The sequence below is a fragment of the Mobula birostris genome, chromosome 6 (genome assembly GCF_030028105.1).
Source record: "Mobula birostris isolate sMobBir1 chromosome 6, sMobBir1.hap1, whole genome shotgun sequence".
NCBI classification, from domain to species: domain Eukaryota; kingdom Metazoa; phylum Chordata; class Chondrichthyes; order Myliobatiformes; family Myliobatidae; genus Mobula; species Mobula birostris.
In genome coordinates this window covers 187,801,463-187,824,911 of record NC_092375.1, presented here as the reverse complement: position 1 = coordinate 187,824,911, position 23,449 = coordinate 187,801,463, and the positions used below count along the sequence as shown (strand labels likewise).

Here is a 23,449-nt window from a genome sequence, read left to right as displayed (position 1 = left end):
ATATTTATAGTGGAGGTTGATAGGTTCTCGATTAATAAGTGCATCAAAGGTTGTGGAGAGAAGGCAGGAGAATGGGGTTGAGAGGGACAATAAATCTGCTGTGATGGAATGGCAAAGCAGACTCGATGGGCTGAATGGCCTAATTCTGCTCCTATGTCTTATGGCAGCAGAGATATACTTTTGATTCTTTTGACCCTGCTACTATAGAATACTTTTGAGAAAGTTAGGTAACTTGCCATGAGATACAAGAGACTGCAGATACTAGAATCTGGAACAACAAGGAAATGAAGTACCCTACCTGACACAACCTGCCTGTCATCTTGCATTTCTCCTCAGTCCACCAGTCACAGTTGACCCTGTTTTGATTTTGCGCGTTATCGTATACCTGCACCATTCTCTTTTGGTAGCTTTTACCCTTTATGCTGCATTGTTATTGTTTTACCCTTCTCTAGCTTAGTGCACTGTGTAATGATGTGGTCTGTATGACCGGTGTGCAAGACAGGCTTTTCACTGTATCTTGGTACATGTGACAATAATAAACCAATTCCAATACCAAGAGGTTTAAGGTGAATGGAGGCGGGGTGGGGGGTAGGATTTAATAGTTAACTCTGCGGCAACATTTGCACTAGAGAGCTGCCAGAGGAAATGTTTGAGGCAGGTACAGTAACAATGTGGAGGGCTGGACAAGCCCAAAGGAGGTGCAAGGTGCTCCTTCTCTCCACTCGCCCTCAGGTCCCCTTTGGTCATGGTGTAGCATCTGCATAGCCCGCTTTGGCAGACTGAGTGGATGAGATCTCCTCTGACATCCAACAGCCAGGAATGCGGTTCTGCAACGTTCTGTGGAGAGTGAAGGGCATGGCAAGGCATAGAAGACGTTATGGTCATCCACTGCAACCAAGGAAGACCCCGGTCTGTGACGCTTGTTCGTACCTGAGGACCGGGACTTTCGAAGTCAAGAGAGTGGAACCGTTCCAGTGCAACGGCCTTTCCACTTTCAAAACTTTCCGGCACAGGTTTCCTGTCATCGTTGGACATGATGAATACCCACCCACTATTGCAAGCTGCACACCTCAGTCATGAGCCTTGTTATCAGCCAAGGGCCAGATTATCTAGAGGTCAACTTTGTTACTTTGTGAGGGCTGAAATACACCTGGAATGATAGATTACTGTAGAATGAAGGTGTCATGTCCTTGGCCAAATCACCATGGTCATAATCTCAAGCCAACAGAACACTTGAAGTGTTTAATCCTTTTATTTCTAACACACCAGCAGTGTTCACAGTGCTTCAAAGAAAACATGTAGCAATTAGTGGCACCCTAGATCAAGGGGAAGGTTGCCAACACATCTCTGTGACACACCTAACCATCTCTGGCAGGACAGAATTAAATATACTGGTCTACAGATGGTTGAGGGGCATGGAATATTAATCAAAGTCCAAAATAAATTTATTATCTAATTACATACATGTCACCATATACAACATTGAGATTCATTTTCTTGCAGGCATACACAGTAAGTTTTTAGAATATTAACCATAACAGAATCAATGAAAGACTTCAGGAACATGGGCATTCAGCCAGCTTGCAAAAGGCAGGAAAATAAATAAAAAAATGAAAAATGAAGGAAATAGTAATAATAAGAAAATAAGCAATAAATATAATATTTATTAGATTAGATTATGAGGACACTCCGTCCTCGTTTATTGTCATTTAGAAATGCATGCATTAAAAAATGATACAACGTTCCTCCAGAATGATATCACAAGAAAACGCAGGACAAACCAAGACTACAACTGACAAAACCACATAATTATAACATATAGTTACAGTAGTGCAAAGCAATACCATAATTCGATAAAGAGCAGACCGTGAGCACGGTAAAAAAAAGTCTCAAAGTCCCGATAGACTCATCATCTCACGCAGGCGGCAGAAGGGAGGAACTCTCCCTGCCATGAACCTCCAAGCACCACCAACTTGCCGATGCAGCACCATTGGAAGCACCCGACCGCAGCGGACTCTGAGTCCGTCTGAAAACGTTGAGCCTCCGACCAGCCCCTCCGACACAGCCTCTCCGAGCACCATCCTCTGCCGAGCGCTTTGATCCTGCCCCGGCTGCCGAGCAGCAAGCAAAGCTGAGGACTTGGGGCCTTCTCCTCCGGAGATTCTGGACCACACAGTAGCAGCGGCAGTGAAGCAGGCATTTCAGACGTTTCACCAGATGTTCCTCTGTACTCTCACGTCCGTCTCCATCAAATCAGGATTGTGCACGGCACCCTACTTGACAAATAACAGACATCACCACCGGAGTGGCCGCTGCGAGCTGTGTCGCGTGGCCATCTTCTCCTCCCGCCTTCTTTACATGTTTTATTTATTTATTTCAATATCAATAAATATCAAAATAAATAAAGCAATACATAAATATCCCTAATTTTGCTAGTTTTCCAATGTCTAATCTTTTGCTTATTAAAACTTTGTATGCAATGGTAATTAATCCATTAAAATAAAACTGCAAATTCACATACAAGTTTAGAAAAAAGTCAGAAATGTTGATCCATGTGCTTGCCTGTGATTTATTTATCTCTTTTAAGGATTCTTACCTTGTTGGAAGATTAGGTGATCCCTGACAATGGCAGCAAATATAGCTATTTTGTTTTAGGGGCATCAGTGTAAAGCCCAAATCTTGTTTCACCCAGTGGCCAATCCATCAAATGGATGGCCCATTTGAGAGGCACAAGACTAGGCATTGAATCCAAGGTCTATCTAGCTTATTTGTTTCCACTGAACTTAGCTAAGTGACATTAGGGCAGCCAATAACTTTGACAATAATCTTAGTGCTGGGGTTGTCTATTGTGTCCGGTGTGCCTGATGCAGCATTATCGACATTGGTGAGACCTGACGAAAATTGCAGGACCGCTTCACTGAGCACCTCCAAAAGCCGAACCTCCCAGTGGCTCAGCATTTACATTCTGATTCCCATTCCAGTTCTGACGTGTAGATCTATGGCCTCCTTTTGTGCCACGAAGAGGCCACCCTCAGGGTGGAGGAACAGCATTTCCTCTTCCATCTCGGTAGCCTCCAACAAGATGGTATGAAGATCGAATTTTGCTCCCAGTAAAAAAAATTCCCTCCCTCTCCCCTCTTCTATTGCCCACTCTGGCTTCTTATCTCTTCTCACCTGCCAATCACCTCACCTCTGCCTGGGTCCCCTCCTCCTTCCCTTTCTCCTCTTGTCCACTCCTCTCCTATCAGATTCCTTCCTCTCCACCCCTTTACCATTCCCACCCACTTGGCTTCAGCTATCGCCTATTTATCTTCCTTCCACTCCCCCCCCCCCCACACCTTTTTATTCTGGCATCTTCTCCCTTCCTTCTCAGTCCTGAAGAAGGGTCTTGGTCCGAAATGTTGACTGTAGATCCTGCCTGGCCTGCTGAGTTTCTCCAGCATTTTGTGTGTGTTGCCCTGGATTTCCAGCATCTTCAGAATTTTCCGTGTTAATAATCTTAAGAGTTTTGAACATTATTATAACAGTAAATGATTAAAATTCAATTTGGAAATCAATTTCACAGTCAGAAAATTTAAGATCAAAATGAACTTCTCTCTTTATTCCCTAGATTTTGGATTTGTGGGATATAGTGAAGAACTGCTCGCAAATAATACGTTCCCGAACTATAGTCCAGAGGAGAATTTCTTTACAGTCTTTGGCGTAATCTTCCCCACTGCTACAGGTAAGAGAGTATAGCTGCTTATTCATATTTGAATACAATTTGTTTAAATACATGGCAATTCATTCTAAGCATGGAAGAAGCTTGAGGAACTCCTTCATTTAACTCATTCAACCATTGGAGTATTTGTTTCTGTTTCTCTGCTTCTTCTAGCATGTCAGGACCTGCTGAAGGGGAGTCTAGTATAACAACAGGCTTCTGCTTGTGTGGAAATCTATGCACTATTAAAAAAAACAAATTAATAATGAGTTCTAACTGATAGTTATCGTATGCCTACACATACGTTCAATTATATGTATATTATGTACATCTGAACCCTATAATAAGTTGACATCTAATTGTCTTCATTATCATCACCATCATCATCATGTGCCGTGTCATATAACGTGGACAATCGTAGTCTCATGACCATAATTCTTCTTGGCAAGTTTTTCTACAGGAATAGTTTGCCATTGTCTTCTTCTGGGCAGTGTCTTTACAAGATGAGTGACCCCATCCATAATCAATACTCTTCAGAAAATGTCTACCTGGAGTCAGTGGTCACATAACCAGGACTTGTGATATGTACCACCTGCTCCCATGGCTGCACGTGACCCTGATCCTGGGGTGGGGGGGGTGTGAGGTGCTAAGCAGATGCTACATCTCGCCCAAGGGTGACCTGAAGGCTAGCGGAGGGAAGGAGAGCGTGAAACCTACTTTGGTAGAGATGCAACTTCACCCTGCCACCCGCATCTAATAGTGAGGTCACTATTATTATCTATGTTAGAGAGGACATTTGCACAAAGGTCATAAAACAAACATAGTCTAAGGTCTGTCATGGGAAGAAGTTACAAGGTAGACCGAGACAAGGGATTCATGTATATCCACCAAACCTTCCTAAAGAAATGCAACTTCCTCACTGACTTCCTTCCAAACAACCTACCTGTCATGTCTCATTAGTCAACACCTTCCTTATATTTATGAAAGAGTCAGCAATTCCCACACTGGTCTCACTAGCCATCTTGGAACTCACAAAACTAGAGTCCTTGAACCTGAGGGACTGCTGAAGAGAAAGGGGATGGATGACGAAGATGAAGATTTGTCTTCTGAGTTGGAGATGAATAATTCACCATCCTCATGTGAAATTTGCATTTATTGGACTCATCACTATTTCAGTGGAATTAATTTTGGCTGAATCTTATACACTGTTCTATGTATGATTATTTAATAGATTTTATCCAATTTTGAATACGTAGCTGTTACTATGAAGGAAAAAGAGAAATTGCTGAAAACCTAGTAGCACAGGAAGTAACGATACTTGAAATGGTCACTCAGTTTGTTTCTCTATAAATGCTGACTGATTTGCTGAGTATTCCTAGTGTTCTATATTTATTGGCATTTGTGTTTTCCTTTTGCATTCGGCTCCCTTTTTACATGGATGATAGGGCTATGGTCCGGTGCAGGTCAATGTGACATAGGCAGTTTATATGGTTTGGCATACACTAGATGGACCAAAGGGCCTACTTCTGTGCTGTACTTTTCTATGACTCTACCAATTGCTATGCCTCTGGAAAACATCGGTTTCATTTCTTGTGTATCTGCAGAAGTTTGCAATGAATGCTACTTAGGTAGAAAATGGATTAGGCAAATTGAAATCCTTGCAGAGATTGAGATTTATTTCCAGCTGCTGGAGTACTAATTGTAAAGTTTGTAATGATGGGTTCAGTTTTCATTAGTGAATACACTGAGTTGTTAGAAGTATTTATGGCTGGAAATTTGCTGCCGCGATGACAATGAAAGGGTAGGTAGTTTCTATCATTTGCTGTAAACCTTACGACAGTTGCTCACATCTGCGCGTGCAGGATGCGAAGTGAAAACGTGGAAAATATTTTCAGTGGTTTTCTGCTCCTGCATGAGCAGTGCTTACAATTTTCTCAAATGCAATGAATTCAGAATCAATAATTTGATGTGAATTTCAATTTCCTATATATAATTCTCTCTAAATTTTTTGAAAAAATTAAGCCTTACTTAAAGATTTTTTATTGAAATTTCAATTTAAGTAGGATGCAAATTCACAGTTACTGCTGAAGAGCCTTTTTACTCTGGGAAAAAAAGCAATTTTACAGCAATAGATTGTTTATAGGTGATGCTGTACCAGAGTTGTGTTCTGTCCATGCTCTTGTAAGGGTCAGAATACTGGTGCATGATAGAGAATGATCTTGCCAGGCTGTCGTCATTCCACACCATGAGGCTCCGGAAGATCCTCTGTATCTTCTGACCAAGAAAGATCCCCAACCATGCGCTACTCCTTCAGTGTCACCAAGAGGACATGGCCACGGTCACCATGAGGAAATGTTGGAGATTGACTGGGCACATGATGAGAAGAGAATGTGAATGCATACAGATAGTTTTCATGATGTCCCCAATGCTCAATTTTCAAAGTACATTTATTATCGGTGTGTATACCATATATAACCTTGAGATTCATCATTTTACAGACAGCCACAAAACAAAGAAACACAATAGAATTTACGAAAAATCCCATACCATTATAACAACAGACAAAATACAAAAACGGAAGAACAAATTGTGCAAACAATTAAAAAAAAGCTGACAATCTACAGAACATGAACCACAGAGACCCAGAAAATGAGTCCAGAGCTACAGGCCACAGCCACAGAGCTAGATTCAGCACTGCAGCCAATCCAGGAGCCTGATGCTGCCGGCCACAGCCATGCAGCTAGATTCAGTGCTAAGGCGAGTGCCGATGGCTGCAGGCCACAGCTGCAGAGTCAGTTCAGTGCTGAGGCAAGTAAATCCTCAGGGATTAGAGCTGAACACTGGTTCATCCTTTGGACTCGGCCTTGACACCTTAACCTTTTTAAAATGGCTCAGTGTTTAAATTGGCTAAATATCTGTTTGTTATCTGCTCTCAGGACCGGGCCATGCTGCTTCAATTTGGCTCAAAGTTTCAGTCAGGGCCCCAATACCCACTGTGGCTGTACCTGCATTCTCGAGAGCCCATTTCACCAAGTCCTTCAGGATACCACCAAAATGCTACTTGTACAGATGGGAAATTACAGGCTGCAGATTGTAGTGATTATAGTCCCGAAAAAGTATATTTAGAAAAATTGTTAGTAGTATTGTTAGGTGCCTGCCAAGCATCACTGTGTGTTGCCAGCATCATCTTCGGTAAGGAAGTGGTTAAAAATCAAAGAAAAAAGTAATTCCTTAGTCTAAAAATGCAACTTTTTTCATTATCTTTACATAGTACAGATGGGACATTTTCCTCTGGGTTGTCTGGTTTTAAGAACAGTACATCTTTGCTTCTCAAAACAGCCTTTTCCAAGTAGTTGTGTATGAACAGTCCGCATGTGACAAGACCATTTCAAGAGGATGTTGTTTATTTTAATTTCAGAAACATTTCCGTCATTTAATTCTTTCTCCAATGTTTCTTAAGTTTATTTATACGGCATTTGTTGAAGAATTTACTTCAATATTCATGTGGTATGTAGAGAGGGCCATACAACCTATCAACAATTACAGCGCTGTGCGAGCATGTTTATGGATATAGTTACTGGTGAAATTGTGCTGTACCTGATGTTCTGTGTTCACTTGCAAGTATGTCAGTTTGCAGGAATGCGTGTTATATTTTGTAATGTCAACGTTACATGAATTCAAAGGAAGACATGGGAGTCCAGATTGCGGGTGTAACTTCTTGTTTACTTTAAGTGAAGCACGCGTGTATCACGTGGTAGCGTGATGACATATGCAATTCATGTATTTATGCATATAACCTGTAATGAATTATTTAGATGAACCATCAACATACACACACACACGAGTACTGTACTCAAACATTACTTAAATATTAAGTACACAACAAATGTGTCTGTGCCTCCATTTAGGTCCAGGATCTTGTGAACATCTGGTAGCATATTTACACCAGCCACTTTAGTATTGATTGAGACACACATTTCAGGTTGAATGACAGATTTCTGTAGTGACCGCTGTGTATTAGCAGCTGTACCAATTGTTAGAGTCACAAAATTATACAACAGGACATTCGGCCCAACTAGTTCTACCTGGCCAAGACGATCCATCCAAGCTAATCCCATTTAACATCATCTGACTGCTAAACTTTTCCAATTATTGTACCTGTCCAAAGATCTTAAAATTTCTTTTTGTACTTCCTCAGCCATTTTCTCTGTGTATAATGAAGAATGTTCCCGTGTAAAAAGAATGATTGCAGTTCATGTAAATACTTGTGCAATTCATTCAAGTCTGTACAATTAAATCAATCAAATTCAAATGTAATTATTATTGAACCATACATGGACACAGCTGAATGAAACAGCATTCCTCTGGGTCCAAGATGTAAAACATACACAGCATATTCAAAGTAGTGAGCAAAAACACATAGTCACACAAAAAAACACACATATATACCTCGAGACACATAAAATGCTGGAGGAACTCAGCATGCCAGGCAGCAGCTATGGAAAACAGCAACTTGTCGATGTTTTGGTCTGAGACCCTTCATCAGGACGATGAAGTGTGTTGGCCAAAACATTGACTGTTTACTTTTTCTATAGAAGCTGCCTGGCCTGTAGAGTTCCTCCAGCATTTTGTGTGAATTGCTTGGATTTCCAGCATCTTCAGATTTGCTCTTGTTTGTATATAGCCCAGGACATGTCCCGTAAATTGATGGTCCAGTTCCTGCAGTGTGCAGCCACTGCAATCCAGCCTGTGATGTCACCAGGCCATTGTCTCCCACACCATCACTGACTTTATCCGCTCAGGGGATCTCCCATCCACTGCTACCAACCTTATAGTTCCCACACCCCGCACTTCCTGTTTCTACCTCCTACCCAAGATCCACAAACCTGCCTGTCCTGGCCGACCTATTGTCTCAGCTTGCTCCTGCCCCACCGAACTCATTTCTGCATACCTCGACACGGTTTTATCACCCCTTGTTCAATAGCTTCCGACCTATGTTCGTGACACTTCTCACGCTCTTAAACTTTTCGATGATTTTAAGTTCCCTGGCCCCCACCGCTTTATTTTCACCATGGATGTCCAGTCCTTATATACTTCCATCCCCCATCAGGAAGGTCTCAAAGCTCTACGCTTCTTTTTGGATTCCAGACCTAATCAGTTCCCCTCTACCACCACTCTGCTCCGTCTAGCGGAATTAGTCCTTACTCTTAATAATTTCTCCTTTGGCTCCTCCCACTTCCTCCAAACTAAAAGTGTAGCTATGGGCACCCATATGGGTCCTAGCTATGCCTGCATTTTTGTTGGGTTTGTGGAACAATCTATGTTCCGTGCCTATTCTGGTATCTGTCCCCCACTTTTCCTTTGCTACATCGACGATTGCATTGGCGCTGCTTCCTGCACGCATGCAGAACTCGTTGACTTTATTAACTTTGCCTCCAACTTTCACCCTGCCCTCAAGTTTACCTGGTCCATTTCCGACACCCCCCTCCCCTTTCTAGATCTTTCTATCTCTGTCTCTGGAGACAGCTTATCCACTGATGTCTACTATAAGCCTACTGACTCTCACAGCTATCTGGACTATTCCTCTTCTCACCCTGTCTCTTGCAAAAACGCCATCCCCTTCTCGCAATTCCTCCGTCTCCGCCGCATCTGCTCTCAGGATGAGGTTTTTCATTCTAGGACGAGGGAGATGTCTTCCTTTTTTAAAGAAAGGGGCTTCCCTTCCTCCACTATCAACTCTGCTCTTAAACGCATCTCCCCCATTTCACGTACATCTGCTCTCACTCCATCCTCCCGCCACCCCACTAGGAATAGGGTTCCCCTGGTCCTCACCTACCATCCCACCAGCCTCCGGGTCCAACATATTATTCTCCGTAACTTCTGACACCTCCAACGGGATCCCACCACTAAGCACATCGTTCCCTCCCCGCCTCTCTCTGCATTCCGCAGGGATCGCTCCCTACGCAACTCCCTTGTCCATTCGTCCCCCCCATCCCTCCCCACTGATCTCCCTCCTGGCACTTATCCGTGTAAGCGGAACAAGTGCTACACATGCCCTTACACTTCCTCCCTTACCACCATTCAGGGCCCCAAACAGTCCTTCCAGGTGAGGCGACACTTCACCTGTGAGTCGGCTGGGGTGATATACTGCGTCCGGTGCTCCCGATGTGGCCTTTTATATATTGGCGAGACCCGACGCAGACTGGGAGACCGCTTTTCTGAACATCTACGCTCTGTCTGCCAGAGCAAGCAGGATCTCCCAGTGGCCACACATTTTAATGCCACATCCCATTCCCATTCTGACATGTCTATCCACGGCCTCCTCTACTGTAAAGATGAAGCCACACTCAGGTTGGAGGAACAACACCTTATATTCCGTCTGGGTAGCCTCCAACCTGATGGCATGAACATCGACTTCTCTAACTTCCGCTAAGGCCCCACCTCCCCCTCGTACCCCATCTGTTACTTATTTTTATGCACACATTCTTTCTCTCACTCTCCTTTTTCTCCCTCTGTCCCTCTGAATATACCTCTTGCCCATCCTCTGGGTCCCCCCCCCTTGTCTTTCTTCCCGGACCTCCTGTCCCATGATCCTCTCATATCCCTTTTGCCTATCACCTGTCCAGCTCTTGGCTCTATCCCTCCCCCTCCTGTCTTCTCCTATCACTTTGGATCTCCCCCTCCCCCTCCAACTTTCAAATCCCTTACTCACTCTTCCTTCAATTAGTCCTGACGAAGGGTCTCGGCCTGAAACGTCGACTGCACCTCTTCCTACAGCTGCTGCCTGGCCTGCTGCGTTCACCAGCAACTTTTATGTGTGATGCTGTGATGTCACCGTTAATTTGTGGTTTTATTGTATTAACTTTGACCTCTGTAATACTCAGGTGTGATGGCTGGCTTCAATATGAGTGGGGATCTACAGAGACCCGCATCCAACATCCCTGTTGGGTCACTAGCAGCTGTGGGCATCTCGTAAGTTCTGCTTACAGTACCTTCTAAAAGTAACATATCACCCTGTGAGCTTGAGCTGTGTACTTCAATGTGATTAATTCATTTAAAATAATAATCAGCATTTTGTGATAATATGGGTGAAGGGAATCCAATACTCAAACTAAAAAAGGCAGTAGTGTCCAGTTTTTCAGTCAGGATCCATAGAGAGAGAAACAGAACAATGGTTTTACCCCGACGGTTAGTTTCTCATGTAATCAAAACTGAAGCAAGCAGCAGTCCGAGTAGAGTCTGTATTTATGTGGATGAGGAGTAATATTCTGCCCCATTCTTATATGTGGACAATTACATAAATACTTCCTAAAAAGAGTCTAGAATAGGGTATGCAAGGTCCACCCGATACATCAGGTTGGCAAGTTCCTAGGTGGAGGCCCATGGGAGTCCAGAGGTTAAGGTCCAAAGGTCAAAGTCTCATGATTAATGAGTCCTGGAATTGGTACCCAGAGGTGAGCAAAGTTTGGAGATCGAAATCAGCATTCAGCATGTCTGGAGGTTGAGGACCGAAATTAGCTAGTCTGAAGATCAAGGCCCAAAGGTCGAATTCCCTGAGTCAGTGCTCTGTTTTGCAAGCCGTTTGAAAAAAGGAGGTGGAATTGTAGGGCACTGTACATATTTCACAACCACTGACATTGAGTGGGGGGTAACTTTATGAGGCTGGTCCGATGCGATGACGTAATTACGTAAAGGATTTTTAGCGTGCTTTAGTGTTCAGGTTTTGGAATTTAATAAATGTATTGTTACAACTTTCTTAAATTTAAAATGCCTCAACGTTGCATTATTTGTGAAAAGTGTTATGTATGGATCTATTTCTTTTAGCGCAATGACCGCCTGCCCCTTAGAACTACAAACGTACATATTGATCTGTTGTCTGTGCATGTGCATTGTTTGTTTTCTCTCCCTCCCTCTCTCCCTCTCTCCCTCTCTCCCTCTCTCCCTCTCTCCCTCCCTCCCTCTCTCCCTCTCTCTCCCTCTCTCTCCCTCTCTCTTCCTCCCTCTCTCCCTCTCTCTCCCTCCCTCTCTCCCTCTCTCCCTCTCTCCCTCTCTCCCTCTCTCCCTCCCTCCCTCCCTCTCTCTCCCTCCCGCTCTCCCTCTCCCTCTCTCCCTCTCTCTCTCCCTCCCTCTCTCTCTCCTTCCCCCTGTCTCTCCCTCTGTCTCGCTCCCTCTCTCATACAGACATCTCTTGCATACGTGCTTTTATTTAATTGATCAGACACAACAAATGGGCGACGAGGATGGGAGTTCCACCACTACATCTACAGACAAAAGTTTACTCTAGTGACATATCAACAGCCCCTTGTGGCCATTTTCAGTGCCAGGAAGGGAATTCCAGTGATGACTGTTACCCGATTACAACGTTGGTCACTATTCCTAGGAGCCCACTCTTATGACATAGAGTTGAAGGGTACCAAACAACACAACAATGCTGATGGCTTGTCACATTGTCCATTACTGACAACTGAAGAAGAAACGTCTTCATACTGTGACCCAGCAGAAGTGTTCCTCACCACAATGACGGACCAGTTGCTGGTAACAAATTCCGAAATACAAAGGGAAAGAAGGAATGACTTGACATTGTCAAAGGTCGATGAAATCAGCATACAAGGATGGCCAGCTCATGGGTATGTAAAGAACGCTCATGTGTGGATCTCATGTTCTGGTTCCCTTTAAACTGCACACCTGAGTGTTAGAAAATCTGCATGAAGGACACCTGGGTGCAATCAAGATGAAGAGTCTCGCCCAGAGCTATGTGTGGTGGCCGGGAATAGATAAACAGATCGAAGGCTTGGCCAAAAGCTGTTCGAGTTGCAGGAAGTTCAAAATACACCCTCCACAGGCACTGTTACACCAGTGAGTGGCCATCTGCACCATGGCAAGGAGTACCTATTGGCTTTGCTGGGCCATTCATAGACTCCATGTTCCTGGTTGCTGTGGATGCTCATTCGAAGTGGCTGGAGGTTACACCACTGAAGTCAACCACCTCAGCAAAGACTGTCTCCAGTCTGAGGACTGTCTTCTCCACAAATGGCCTACCGGTACAAATTGTGAGTGACAACGGACCACAATACATGTCAGAAGAATTCCAACTGTTCCTGAAGAAAAATGACATCAGACATTTTAAGTCAGCTCCTCACCACCCAGCAATGAATGGGTCAGCTGAAAGGTTTATCCAAACCTTCAGGAAGTCCATTAAGTGATGGACAAGGAGGGCATTTCTCTACAGCACACAGTAAACAACTTCCTTTTTGTGTATCGGAACTCTGTTCATGCAATGACAAATTAAACACATGAACAGGAATCTGAAATCTCGCATAGTCCTCCTGAAACCTGATCTACAAAAGGAAGTACAGAATAAACAGCTCAGCCAGTTGCCAAGTAAAGCAGCAAGGAGCTTCAAGATTGGAAAGAAAATCATCATATGTGATTACTGAGAAGACAAGTGGACACCTGGTAGGACAGCTATAAGAACTGGACCACGGATGTTCACAGGGGATGTTGGAGATCAGACATGAAGACGTCATGTGGATCAGATGCTGGATGCTCAACTGAAGAACACACCTGAGTCGAATGCATCCAACAAGATGGACACATTACAGTCACCGGACTTGCATCTCTGTGATGATCATGTCACAGACAGCATCGTGACACCGGAAACTGGAAATGTTGTCTTAGACAAGACACCTGCCAAACCTGATGCCTCTCCACAGGTCTGGAGGCACTATCCTGAAAGAAACAAAACACTGAACCTTTAGAACTGTGTAGTTATGGACTATTATTGAGAAAGCATGTTTATTTGGGATATGGGTTTATGAAAGGGAAATGGAATGTTGTGTATATATGATAAGAGTACAATCTTATCATCATGAACACTCCCTTGTGCCAGAAAAAACAAATTCAAGGCATCTTGGCATCACTCACGGTCTAAGCATTGACTATGTCATTGCTCAAGCTAGGGACTGCTGTGATGTGAATATCACAATGGCCATGATTGACACAGATGACTACTGGACAGATCATCATCTGATCTGCTCCACCATGTTCATCAGACCATGAAGAAGAGGAGGATTCATAAGAAGACCAGGCCAAGACTAAAACTTGAGAGCCTGCTTGACTCTGCCACCCAACAGCACCTTTGGGCCTCATTTGGGCAAAATCTCCAACAGGAATGTCCAATGGATATCAAAAGACACTGGGGTCTGCTTAAATCCACCATCCTCGATACCTGCAAAAGCATCCTTGGGTATATCTAGAAAACATCAGGATTGGTTTGATGATAACGATATGAAGATAGAACAATGTATCTCAGAGATAAGGAAAGCCTTTTGTGCCTGGTAGAATGACTTCAGCAGCAAGGCCAAAAGAGGAGCTTACTCCAGAGACAAAGCAAATGCCCAGCTCAGAGTGAGGGAGCTAAAGAATTCTTGGTGGACTGAGAAAGCCAGAAATCCAGACTCTGGTAACACAAGAGGCTTCTTCAGTGCCACCAAAGCAGTCTATTGTCCAAGTTCTTGCGGATTAAACCCTCTGTGCTTAACGGATGGGAAGAACTTGCTAAAGGATCGGAAGAATATCAACAATTGATGGAGAGAGCACTTTCAAAAGCTTCTTAACCATGGCAGCACTGCTGAACCAGAAGTTACTAATCAAATTCTCCAAAGACCTGTGAGAGAAGACATGGGGTGAACCTCCCAGTATGAAGGAGGTCTATCATGCCGTCAGCAGCCTGAAAAGCAACAAAGCCACTAGTAGCAGAGCTCCTCAAGGAAGGTGGATCAGTACTCCTGCACCACATATATGCCCTGCTCCAGAAGGTCTGGAAAAAGGAACAACTGTCCTTGGAGTTCAGGGATGTTCTAACAGTGACCATATTCAAAAAGGGAGACAAGGCAGACAATAGTAATAACAGAAGCATCTCCCTCCTGTCAGCAACAGGCAAAGTGCTTGCACGTATCCTTGTCAATCAGCTCGTTCTGCTATCTGAAGAAGTACTCCCTGAACCAGTGTCATTTCCACGCATCTAGAGGTACCACAGAGATGATCTTCACAGCACACCAATTACAGGAAAAATGCCGTGAAAAAAAGGCAGTCTTTGTACTTGGTGTTCATAGATTTGACAAATGCATTTGATACAGTAGACCACCAAACTCTCTGGCGTATACTATCAAGACATGGCCCTTCTGACAAGTATTTATGAATACTGGGGCCACTGCATGATGGCATGTCAGCCACAGTAATCAGCAATGGTAGCACTGAATCAAAACACTTCACTATGGAGACAGGAGTCAAACCCATCTGTGTCATTGCACCCACTTTGTATGCCATCTTTATTGCTGCCATCCTTCATTTCACTGGCCAGCACCTGCCTCAGGGAATCCCAATCGTGTATAGAATTGACAGCAGGCTTTTCAACTTCAACCGGTTCAAGGCCACCTCATAGAGCCCTGGGTCTTGTTTTGGATATAAAAAATGACACAGTTACGGGGTCTATATCAGCCACCACCCAACCAGCCACTTATCCAGCCCTCCATTAAAGCTGACGATATCACCCTTGAAAATGTAGACCATTTTCCCTAACTTGGCAGCATCCTCTCCTCAGAATCAGACATTGACTCAGGGATCAACCACTGCCTGAGTGGTGTTATTGGAGCTCATGCAAGATTAAGGAAAAGGGTCTTTGAAGACCACAACCTACTGGACCAAACAAAAAACTTTTGGTCTATAGAGCAGTCGTCCTACATTACCATATGGTCCATCTACAGTAGACACCTGAAAGCCCTGGGACAAAACCACCAAGGAACCTTATGAAATATTTTGAAGATCAGCTGGAAGAAGAGATGCAGTAACACCAGCAGAGGAGGCCAACATGAACAGCATCTCCAACATGATAAAGCAACACCGACTCTGATCGATAGGCCATGCCATCTGGATGTCTAAATCGCATCCCCCCACCTCCTAGACAGATCCTTTATTCTCAGTTGAAGAAAGGTCAGCGAGCCCCTGGCGGGCAAGTGATACGCTTCAAAGATAATATCAAAATCAGCCTGAGAAAATTTAACATTACATCTAAAACCCAGGAAGACATTGAACTCAATAGGTGCACCTGGAGGAAATCTGTTCACGAGGGAGCTGTGCTACAAGAGGGACTTCCACTGTGCCGCAGAGAACAAGTGACAACTGTGAAAGGAGAGAGTGAATAACCAAAAGACACAACCACTGACCACAGCCACCACCTACTCATGTCTCCACTGCACCAGAATATGTGGGCTCCAGATCACTACTGCAGCATCCTGAGGACTCCTCAGGAAAACATCGAGTGATTGCACTACAACACCAAGACAGCTGAAAGAACTGGTACTTAGGCATTTGACTCTGTATTCCAGGTGCCTTCCCTGTAATTTTAACAGAAAGCTGCAAGGTGATGAATTTTTGTGACACATCCTGGCATTTGGTTCTAGAGTGATCAGTTAATAAAGTTTGTTTAATTTAATATTGATGTCTGTTATAAAACAGATGCCACATTTTATTATAACCCAGGTGATTTTTGATCAATAAAACCTGGTGTATGGTCAAAAAGATAAATGACATATACTGTATTTTCTTTGTTGCAGATGGTTCCTGTATTTAGTATTTGTGTTCTTGTTGGGAGCTGTTTGTACAAGGGAGGCTCTAAGATATGATTTCATGATAGCAGAAAAGGTAAGTTTATATGATGTTTCATTTATTCCAAGATTTTTGATTTATAAAGTTAATAAATGAATGTAAAATGTAAATGAAAGTTAATGCTACTGTATTAATGCTTAGAATAGTATACATTCTTAACACAATGTAAAATTTAGTAAGTAAATATCTCGTTAGATGTTTCCAACTCATAAACACAAGGAAGTCTGCAGATTCTGCCAATCCAAAGCAACACACACAAAATGCCGGGGGAATTCAACAGGTCAAGCAGCACCGATGGTAATGAATAGATTTCAAAGGTTTCAAAGGTACATTTAATGTCAGAGAAATGTATACAATACTGTACACATCCTGAAATTCTTTTTCTTTGCAACCATCCACGAAAACAGAGGAGTGCCCCAAAGAATAAATGACAGTTAAATGTTAGAACCCCAAAGCCCCACCCAGCTCCCCCTCCCATGCACAAGCGGCAGCAAAGCAATGATCCCCCTTCCCCACCAGCAAAAAAAGCTTCGGCACCCCCCACCAAGCACTCAAGCATGCAGCAAAGCATCAGTAGAGACACACAGACTTACAGTATCCCAAAGACTACTCGTTCACCTGGTATTTCGACATACCACATGCTCTCTCTCTCTCCTTAATAAGGGTAAAAGAGATGTTTCCATTTCACAGCGAGAGGGGAGACATAACATACAACTCGCTGATTTACAATGTTGGAAGCCCATTGCGTCACTTTTTCCGAGCTCTGTGCCCAAAGAACTCAGGTTTCTGAGCACACAGCCAGCACTCAGCTTGCTGCTTTCGATCTTCCATCTCCCCCGACACACCGATTTCCTGCAGAGGCACCGACCTTTGGGCCGCCCGTCTCCAGAGCCACAAAATCCCGAAGCTCCAAAGGCGCAGTAACATTCTAGGTCACGTGCTTGGTATATTGAATAGCGGCCAGACGTGAAACCCTGAGAGCGGGTCCCATTCCCACAAAGAACCGAAGTTAGTGTGTAACTCCAGGTCAGGGTCTTCGAAACAACCTTGAAAGGGAAAAAAAGAGATATCATATCTGGAAATAGAGCTGTTTCCGAAGATGCAAGCAAGTAAGTTGCCGTTAGGCGCCATAGTTTCCTATTAACGTTTCAGGCTAAGACCCTTCTCGGCAAATTGGCACAGGGTTAAAAAGATTAGAGAGTTAATTGCATGGCTCAACGACTGGTGTGGGAGAAGTGGGTTTGAATTCATGGGAAACTGGCACCAATATTGGGGAAGGAGAGAGCTGTTCTAATGGGATGGGCTCCACCTGAACTGTGATGGGGCCTGGATTTGGGTGAATCGAGTAACTAGGGTTGTGGATAGGTCTTTAAACTAAATAGCGGGGGTGGGGGGGTGGGTTCAACAGATTGAAGAAGTATGGACAAAGTAAAAGAGAAAAGTGTGGATAAAGATAAAGTAAAAGCAAAAGTTAAAAAAGAGAAAAGTAAGGGAGGAGTGCAGAAAAGTCAAGTGCATTAAGAGACAAAGATAAGTAGATTTTAAAGGCACAATGAGTGTAAGAGTACTTTATCTGAATGCCCATGATATTCGTAACAAGGTCGGTGAACTTGTGGCACAAATCAGTATAAAGGGATATAATTTAGTAGCCACTACAGAAATGTGGTTGCAGGGTGGAGAGGATTGGGAATTAAATATCCAAGGATATCAGGTAATACGGAAGGATAGGCAGGAAAGTAAGGGAGGTGGAGCAGCACTCTTAATTAAGGATGAGATCAGGGCAGTAGTGAGAGATGATATAAGATCAAAGGAGCAGAATGTTGAATCGATCTGGGTAGAGATTAGGAATAGTAAAAGGAAAAATATCACAGTTAGGGGTTGTCTATCGGCCACCGAATAATAACATTACAGTGGCACAGTCAATAAACAGAGAAATATCTGAGGCATGTAAGAATGGAACAGCTGTTATCATGGGGGTCTTTAACTTGAACCATAGATTGGGTGAATCAAGTTAGCTGAGGCAGAATGAGGAGGACTTCACAGAATGTATCTGTGATGGGTTTCTTGAACAGCACGTTACTGAACCCACAAGGGAACGTGCTATCTTAGATCTGGTCCTGTGCAATGAGACAGGTAAATTAGTGTTCTTGTAGTTAGGGATCCTCTTGGAAAAAGTGATCACAGTATTATTGAGTTTCTCATACAAATGGAGGGTGCAATTGTTCGATCTAAAACCAGTGTATTATGCCTAAACAAGGGAGACTACAATGGGATGAGGGAGGAGATGGATGGAGTAGACTGGGAACACAGGCTATATGGAGGTATGGTTGGGGAACAGTGGAAGACTTTCAAAGAAAATTTTCACGGTGCTCAACAAAAGTATATTCCATTTAAAAGCAAGGAAAGTAAGAGTGGGGAGAGCCAGCCATGGTTAAGTAAGGAAATAAAGGAACGCATCAAACCAAAAGCTCGTGTGGACGAAGTCACCAAGAATAGTGGGAAACTTGAAGATTGGGAAAACTTTAAAAAGTAACAATCAACCACTAAGCGAGCAATAAAGAAAGGGAAGCTAGATCAAGAAAATAAACTAGCAAAAAATATAAAAATGGATAGTGAAAGTTTTTATAATTATATAAAGTGGAAGAGGGTGGCCAAAGTGAATGTGGGTCCCTTGCAGGATGAGAAGGGGGAAACATCAAACCAGGAGTCCAGTAGTATTCAGTTTAATTCAGTTCAGTGCCTCTAGTCCATTGCAGGCCTGCGCCCCAGAATGCATTGATCACCCCAATCAAAACACTCAAAAACAGCGAGGGGGAAAAAGAGTAACCAGAATCCAGGAACACACGCAACATGAGCTTCAAATCGCCCTAAAATGAGTCCACAGCCTTGCCGATTGGTCCTTGCAATGTGGGTCCCAAGATTCCTGCGCTTTCCTCCAACAGCAGTTAGTGAGAGGGAGAGGAATACTGGTCAAACACAGGCAGACGGTGCCAAACACACGCCCGTCCTCTGCTCTCGTCCTCGTCGGCTTCAGCCTTGCTCAATGCCTCAGTTGGAGAGAAGCATAGAGTTGATCTTGGGGTCACGTCCCGTCTCCAGTCTTTCTGGCGTCCACTCTACTCTAAGCCTCGCCAAACAGACTCATTGCTATTTGTGATTCAAACACGTAAATTGTGGCATTGTACCGGATGACTGGAAAATTGCAAATGTTACTCTGCTATTTAAGAAGGATGGGAGACAGCAGTAAGAGAACTATAGACCTGTTAGCCTGACGTCAATGGTTGGGAAGTTGTTGGAATCAATTGTTAGGGATGAAATTACGGCGTACCTGGAGGCACATGACAAGATAGGCCAAAGCCAGCATGGTTTCCTGAAAGGAGAATCCTGCCTGACTAACCTACTGCAATTTTTTGAGGAAATTACAAGTAGGGTAGGCAAAGGAGATGTAGTAGATGCTGTGTACTCGTATTTTCAGAAGGCCTTTGACAAGATGCCGCATATGAGGCTGCTTAGGAAAATAAGAGCCCATGATATTACAGGGAAGTTACTAGCATGGGTGGAGCATTGGTTGATTGGCAGAAAACAGAGAAAGGGATCGTATTCTGGCAAGCTGTCAGTTACCAGTGGTGTTCCACAGGGGTCGGTGTTGGGACCGCTGCTTTTTACGATGTAGGTCAATGATTTGGACTACAGGATTAATGGAATTGTGGCGAAGTTTGCCGATGATACAAAGATAGGTGGAAGAGCGGGTAGTGTTGAGGAAACAGAAAGCCTGCAGAGAGACATAGATGGTTTAGGGGAATGGGCAAAGAAGTGGCAAATGAAATACAATGTTGGAAAGTGTATGGTCATGCACTTTGGTGGAAGAAATAAATGGGCAGACTATTATTTAGATGGGGAGAGAATTCAAAATGCAGAGATGCAAAGGGACTTGGGAATCCTCGTGCAGGATACCCTAAAAGTTAACCTCCATGTTGAGTTGGTGGTGAAGAAGGCAAATGCAATGTTGGCATTCATTTTTAGAGGTATAGAATATAAGAGCGGGGATGTGATGTTGAGGCTCTATAAGGTACTTGTGAGACCAGTATTGTACGCAGTTTTGGTCTCCTTATTTTAGAAAGGATATACTGACGTTGGAGAGGGTTCAGAGAAGATTCAAGAGAATGATTCCAGGAATGAAAGGGTTACCATATGAGAGACGTCTGGCAGCTCTTGGGCTGTATTCCCTGGAGTTCAGGAGAATGAGGTGAGATCTCATAGAAACATTCTGAATGTTAAAAGGCCTGAACAGATTATATATGGCAAAGTTATTTCCCAAGGTAGGGGAGTCCAGGAAAACAGGGCACAACTTCAGGATTGAAGGACGTCCATTTAGAACAGAGATGCGGAGAAATTACGTTAGTCAGAGGGTGGTAAATCTGTGGAATTTGTTGCCATGAGCGGCTATGGAGGCCAAGTCATTGGGTGCATTTAAGGCAGAGGTTCTTGATTAGCCAGGGTATCAATGGGTATTGAAAGAAGGCAGGGGAGTGGGGATGACTGGAAGAATTGGATCAGCCCATGATTCAACGGTGGAGCAGACTCGATGGGCCAAATGGCCTATTTCCACTTTTACATCTTATGGTCTTATGGAGTCAGAAGTTCAACAATCATTCCATGACCAAAATCACTTAGATCACATTTCTTCCTTATTCTGATGTTTGGTCTGAACAACTAATCCTCTCATCTATGTCTGCATGCTTTTATGCATTTAGTTGCTGCCATGTGATTAGCTGATTAGATATTTACATCAATGAGCAAGTGTACAGGTGTACCTAATAAAGTGGCCACTGAGTGTATGGACATTCAGCAGAATAATTTGGCAATAGATTTTTCAGATTTTCTAGTGAGTCAGGCAGACAAAATAGAAATTATTCTGTCAGGTATGGAGAATATTTATATGGATAAGACAATTTCCAAAATTTCACTGTCAAGGAGTATGGATCAGACAGCAAACATATAATTGGGCTTTCCTATGGATATGCTTCTTTTCTTCCGTGTGTTTGAAATTTGAAATAATTGATTACTCAAAATACCATTCTGGTAATAAAGGAATGAATTTGAAGATTGAAAAAAGAGTGAATAATCTGATAAGATTCTTAAAGCAAATGAATTTCAAACATGTTGGTCCATGGCCTCCTCTTGTGTCAAGATGAGGACATCCTCAGGGTGGAGGAGCAACACCTTATATTCTGTTTGTGTAACTGCCAAACTGATGGCATGAATATTGATTTTCCCTTCCCCTCCCCTCTTCTACTCCCCACTCTGACCCCTTACCTCTTCTCATCTGCTTATCATCTTCCCCCGGGTCCCCTCCTCCTTCCCTTTCTCCTATGGTCTATCTTCCTCTCCTATCAGATTCCTTCCTCTCCAACCCGTTATTTTTCCTGCCCACCTGCCTTTACCTATCACCTTCTATCTATCTGCTTTGCTCTCTTTATTCTGTTGTCTTCCCCGTTCCTTTCCAGCCCTGAAGAAGGTCTCGCTTGCCCTGAAATGACTGTTTATTCCTCACCATAGATGCTGCCTGACCTGCTGAGTTCCTCCAGCATTTTGTGTGTGTTGCCGAGAATTTACCCACAAAAGGCTGGAAAACTCCTCCTGTTGTATATTTTGAAATACACCTGTGAGACAATGTGGTATGAGTATCTGCGATTTGTACAAATTTATTTGTGTGCCGTAGCCTAGAAACAGTAGGTGTTGGTAAATGTAACTGAAAAGCAGAAAATATTTTGGATAATCATATTGCTAACAGACAATGTGGATTTTTTTGTGTGTTATAGGTTGCCTTGGTGGGACTTCTCTGGTTATTAGGGCTGTATATTTCCTCTTTAGCTTCCTGCATGGGAGGCCTTTATGGTGCACCCAGAATTCTTCAGGGTATTGCACAGGAAAGAGTAATACCTGTCCTTGGGTTTCTGGGAAAGGTGGTGAGTATTATTCACTCTTATGGCAATGAACATTATGAATACTCATGATTCACGGTGTTGTAGGGTGAACAAGGTCACTGGAGAGAAGTAGTCTTTTATTTGACAAAATGAAACACAACAGGAATCATATTGAGACCCTTTTGGAGGAAGAGGCCTGTTCGTCCCAGTATCACATGACATCTTATATGCTAAAGATCAAATGACAATTCTATATTTAGGATGTATCTATATCATTTCCTTGAATTACATATAATTTTCATACCTCCTTCTTCACACCCACACTCCAGACACTCAAAATGAATGTTAGTTAAATCAGCATTGTCTGGTTTCTCGATTAACTGCGGTTTACACCCACACTCCAGCCACCAAAAATGAATGTTAAATCAGCATTGCCTGGTTTTTTCAATTAACAGCTCTAGGAACCTATTGTCCCGAGCTGCATTTTAAATTTAATCTGCGGTCCATATTCAGGTCTAAAGATTGGTGACTGAAGTTGTTTGCTGAAGTTAATATTTTGCTATGTGTCCTAACACCCAAAACATCTCAACGAACAGTACCATAAAGCTAACTATTATATTGCAGGGGCTGTTAAAATTATAGAGTCTTTAAAGCCAAGAGGATCATGAGAGGCTGGACAAAATTGGGTTGTTTTCTCTGGAGTGGTGGAGACTGAGGGGAGATCTGACAGAGGATTATACAATTATGAGAGGCAGAGATTGAGTAGACAGGGTGCATCTTTTTCCCAGGGTAGAATTGTCTAATAGCAGAGGACATGCATTGAAGGTGAGAGAGGTAGGTTCAAGGTGGATGTGAGGGGTAAATTTTTTTTTACTTAGAGACTAGTGGATGCCTGGAATGTGCTGCCTGGTATGGTGGTAGAGGCAAACACATTAGAAGCTTTTAAGAGACGTGGATGTAAGGAAGAGTGGAGAGATATGGGCAATGTGTAGGCAGGAGGGATTAGTTTTTGGGTTTTGTTTAATTTACTTTTTAGTTGGTTTAGCAGAACATTGTGGGCCGAAGGGCCTGTTCCTGTGCAGTATTGTTCTCTGTTCTAGGATACCATCCGACTCATTGAGACTTCAGCTTTGTGAAGTGAAATCCCATTCCCCCA

The 23,449-nt window shown here is 43.3% G+C and overlaps 1 protein-coding gene across 3 annotated transcripts in view; it reads left to right on the top strand.

The window, feature by feature from the left end:
- The window catches only part of slc12a8 (solute carrier family 12 member 8), a 148,829-nt gene that overhangs the window by 72,054 nt on the left and 53,326 nt on the right, over nt 1-23,449 (top strand). For all 3 annotated transcript variants that reach the window (XM_072259687.1, XM_072259688.1, XM_072259690.1), the window contains exons 6-9: nt 3,611-3,724; nt 10,585-10,672; nt 16,315-16,402; nt 22,189-22,335. In XM_072259687.1, the coding sequence (XP_072115788.1) occupies nt 3,611-3,724; nt 10,585-10,672; nt 16,315-16,402; nt 22,189-22,335 (437 nt within the window). The remainder of the gene's footprint in view (nt 1-3,610; nt 3,725-10,584; nt 10,673-16,314; nt 16,403-22,188; nt 22,336-23,449) is intronic.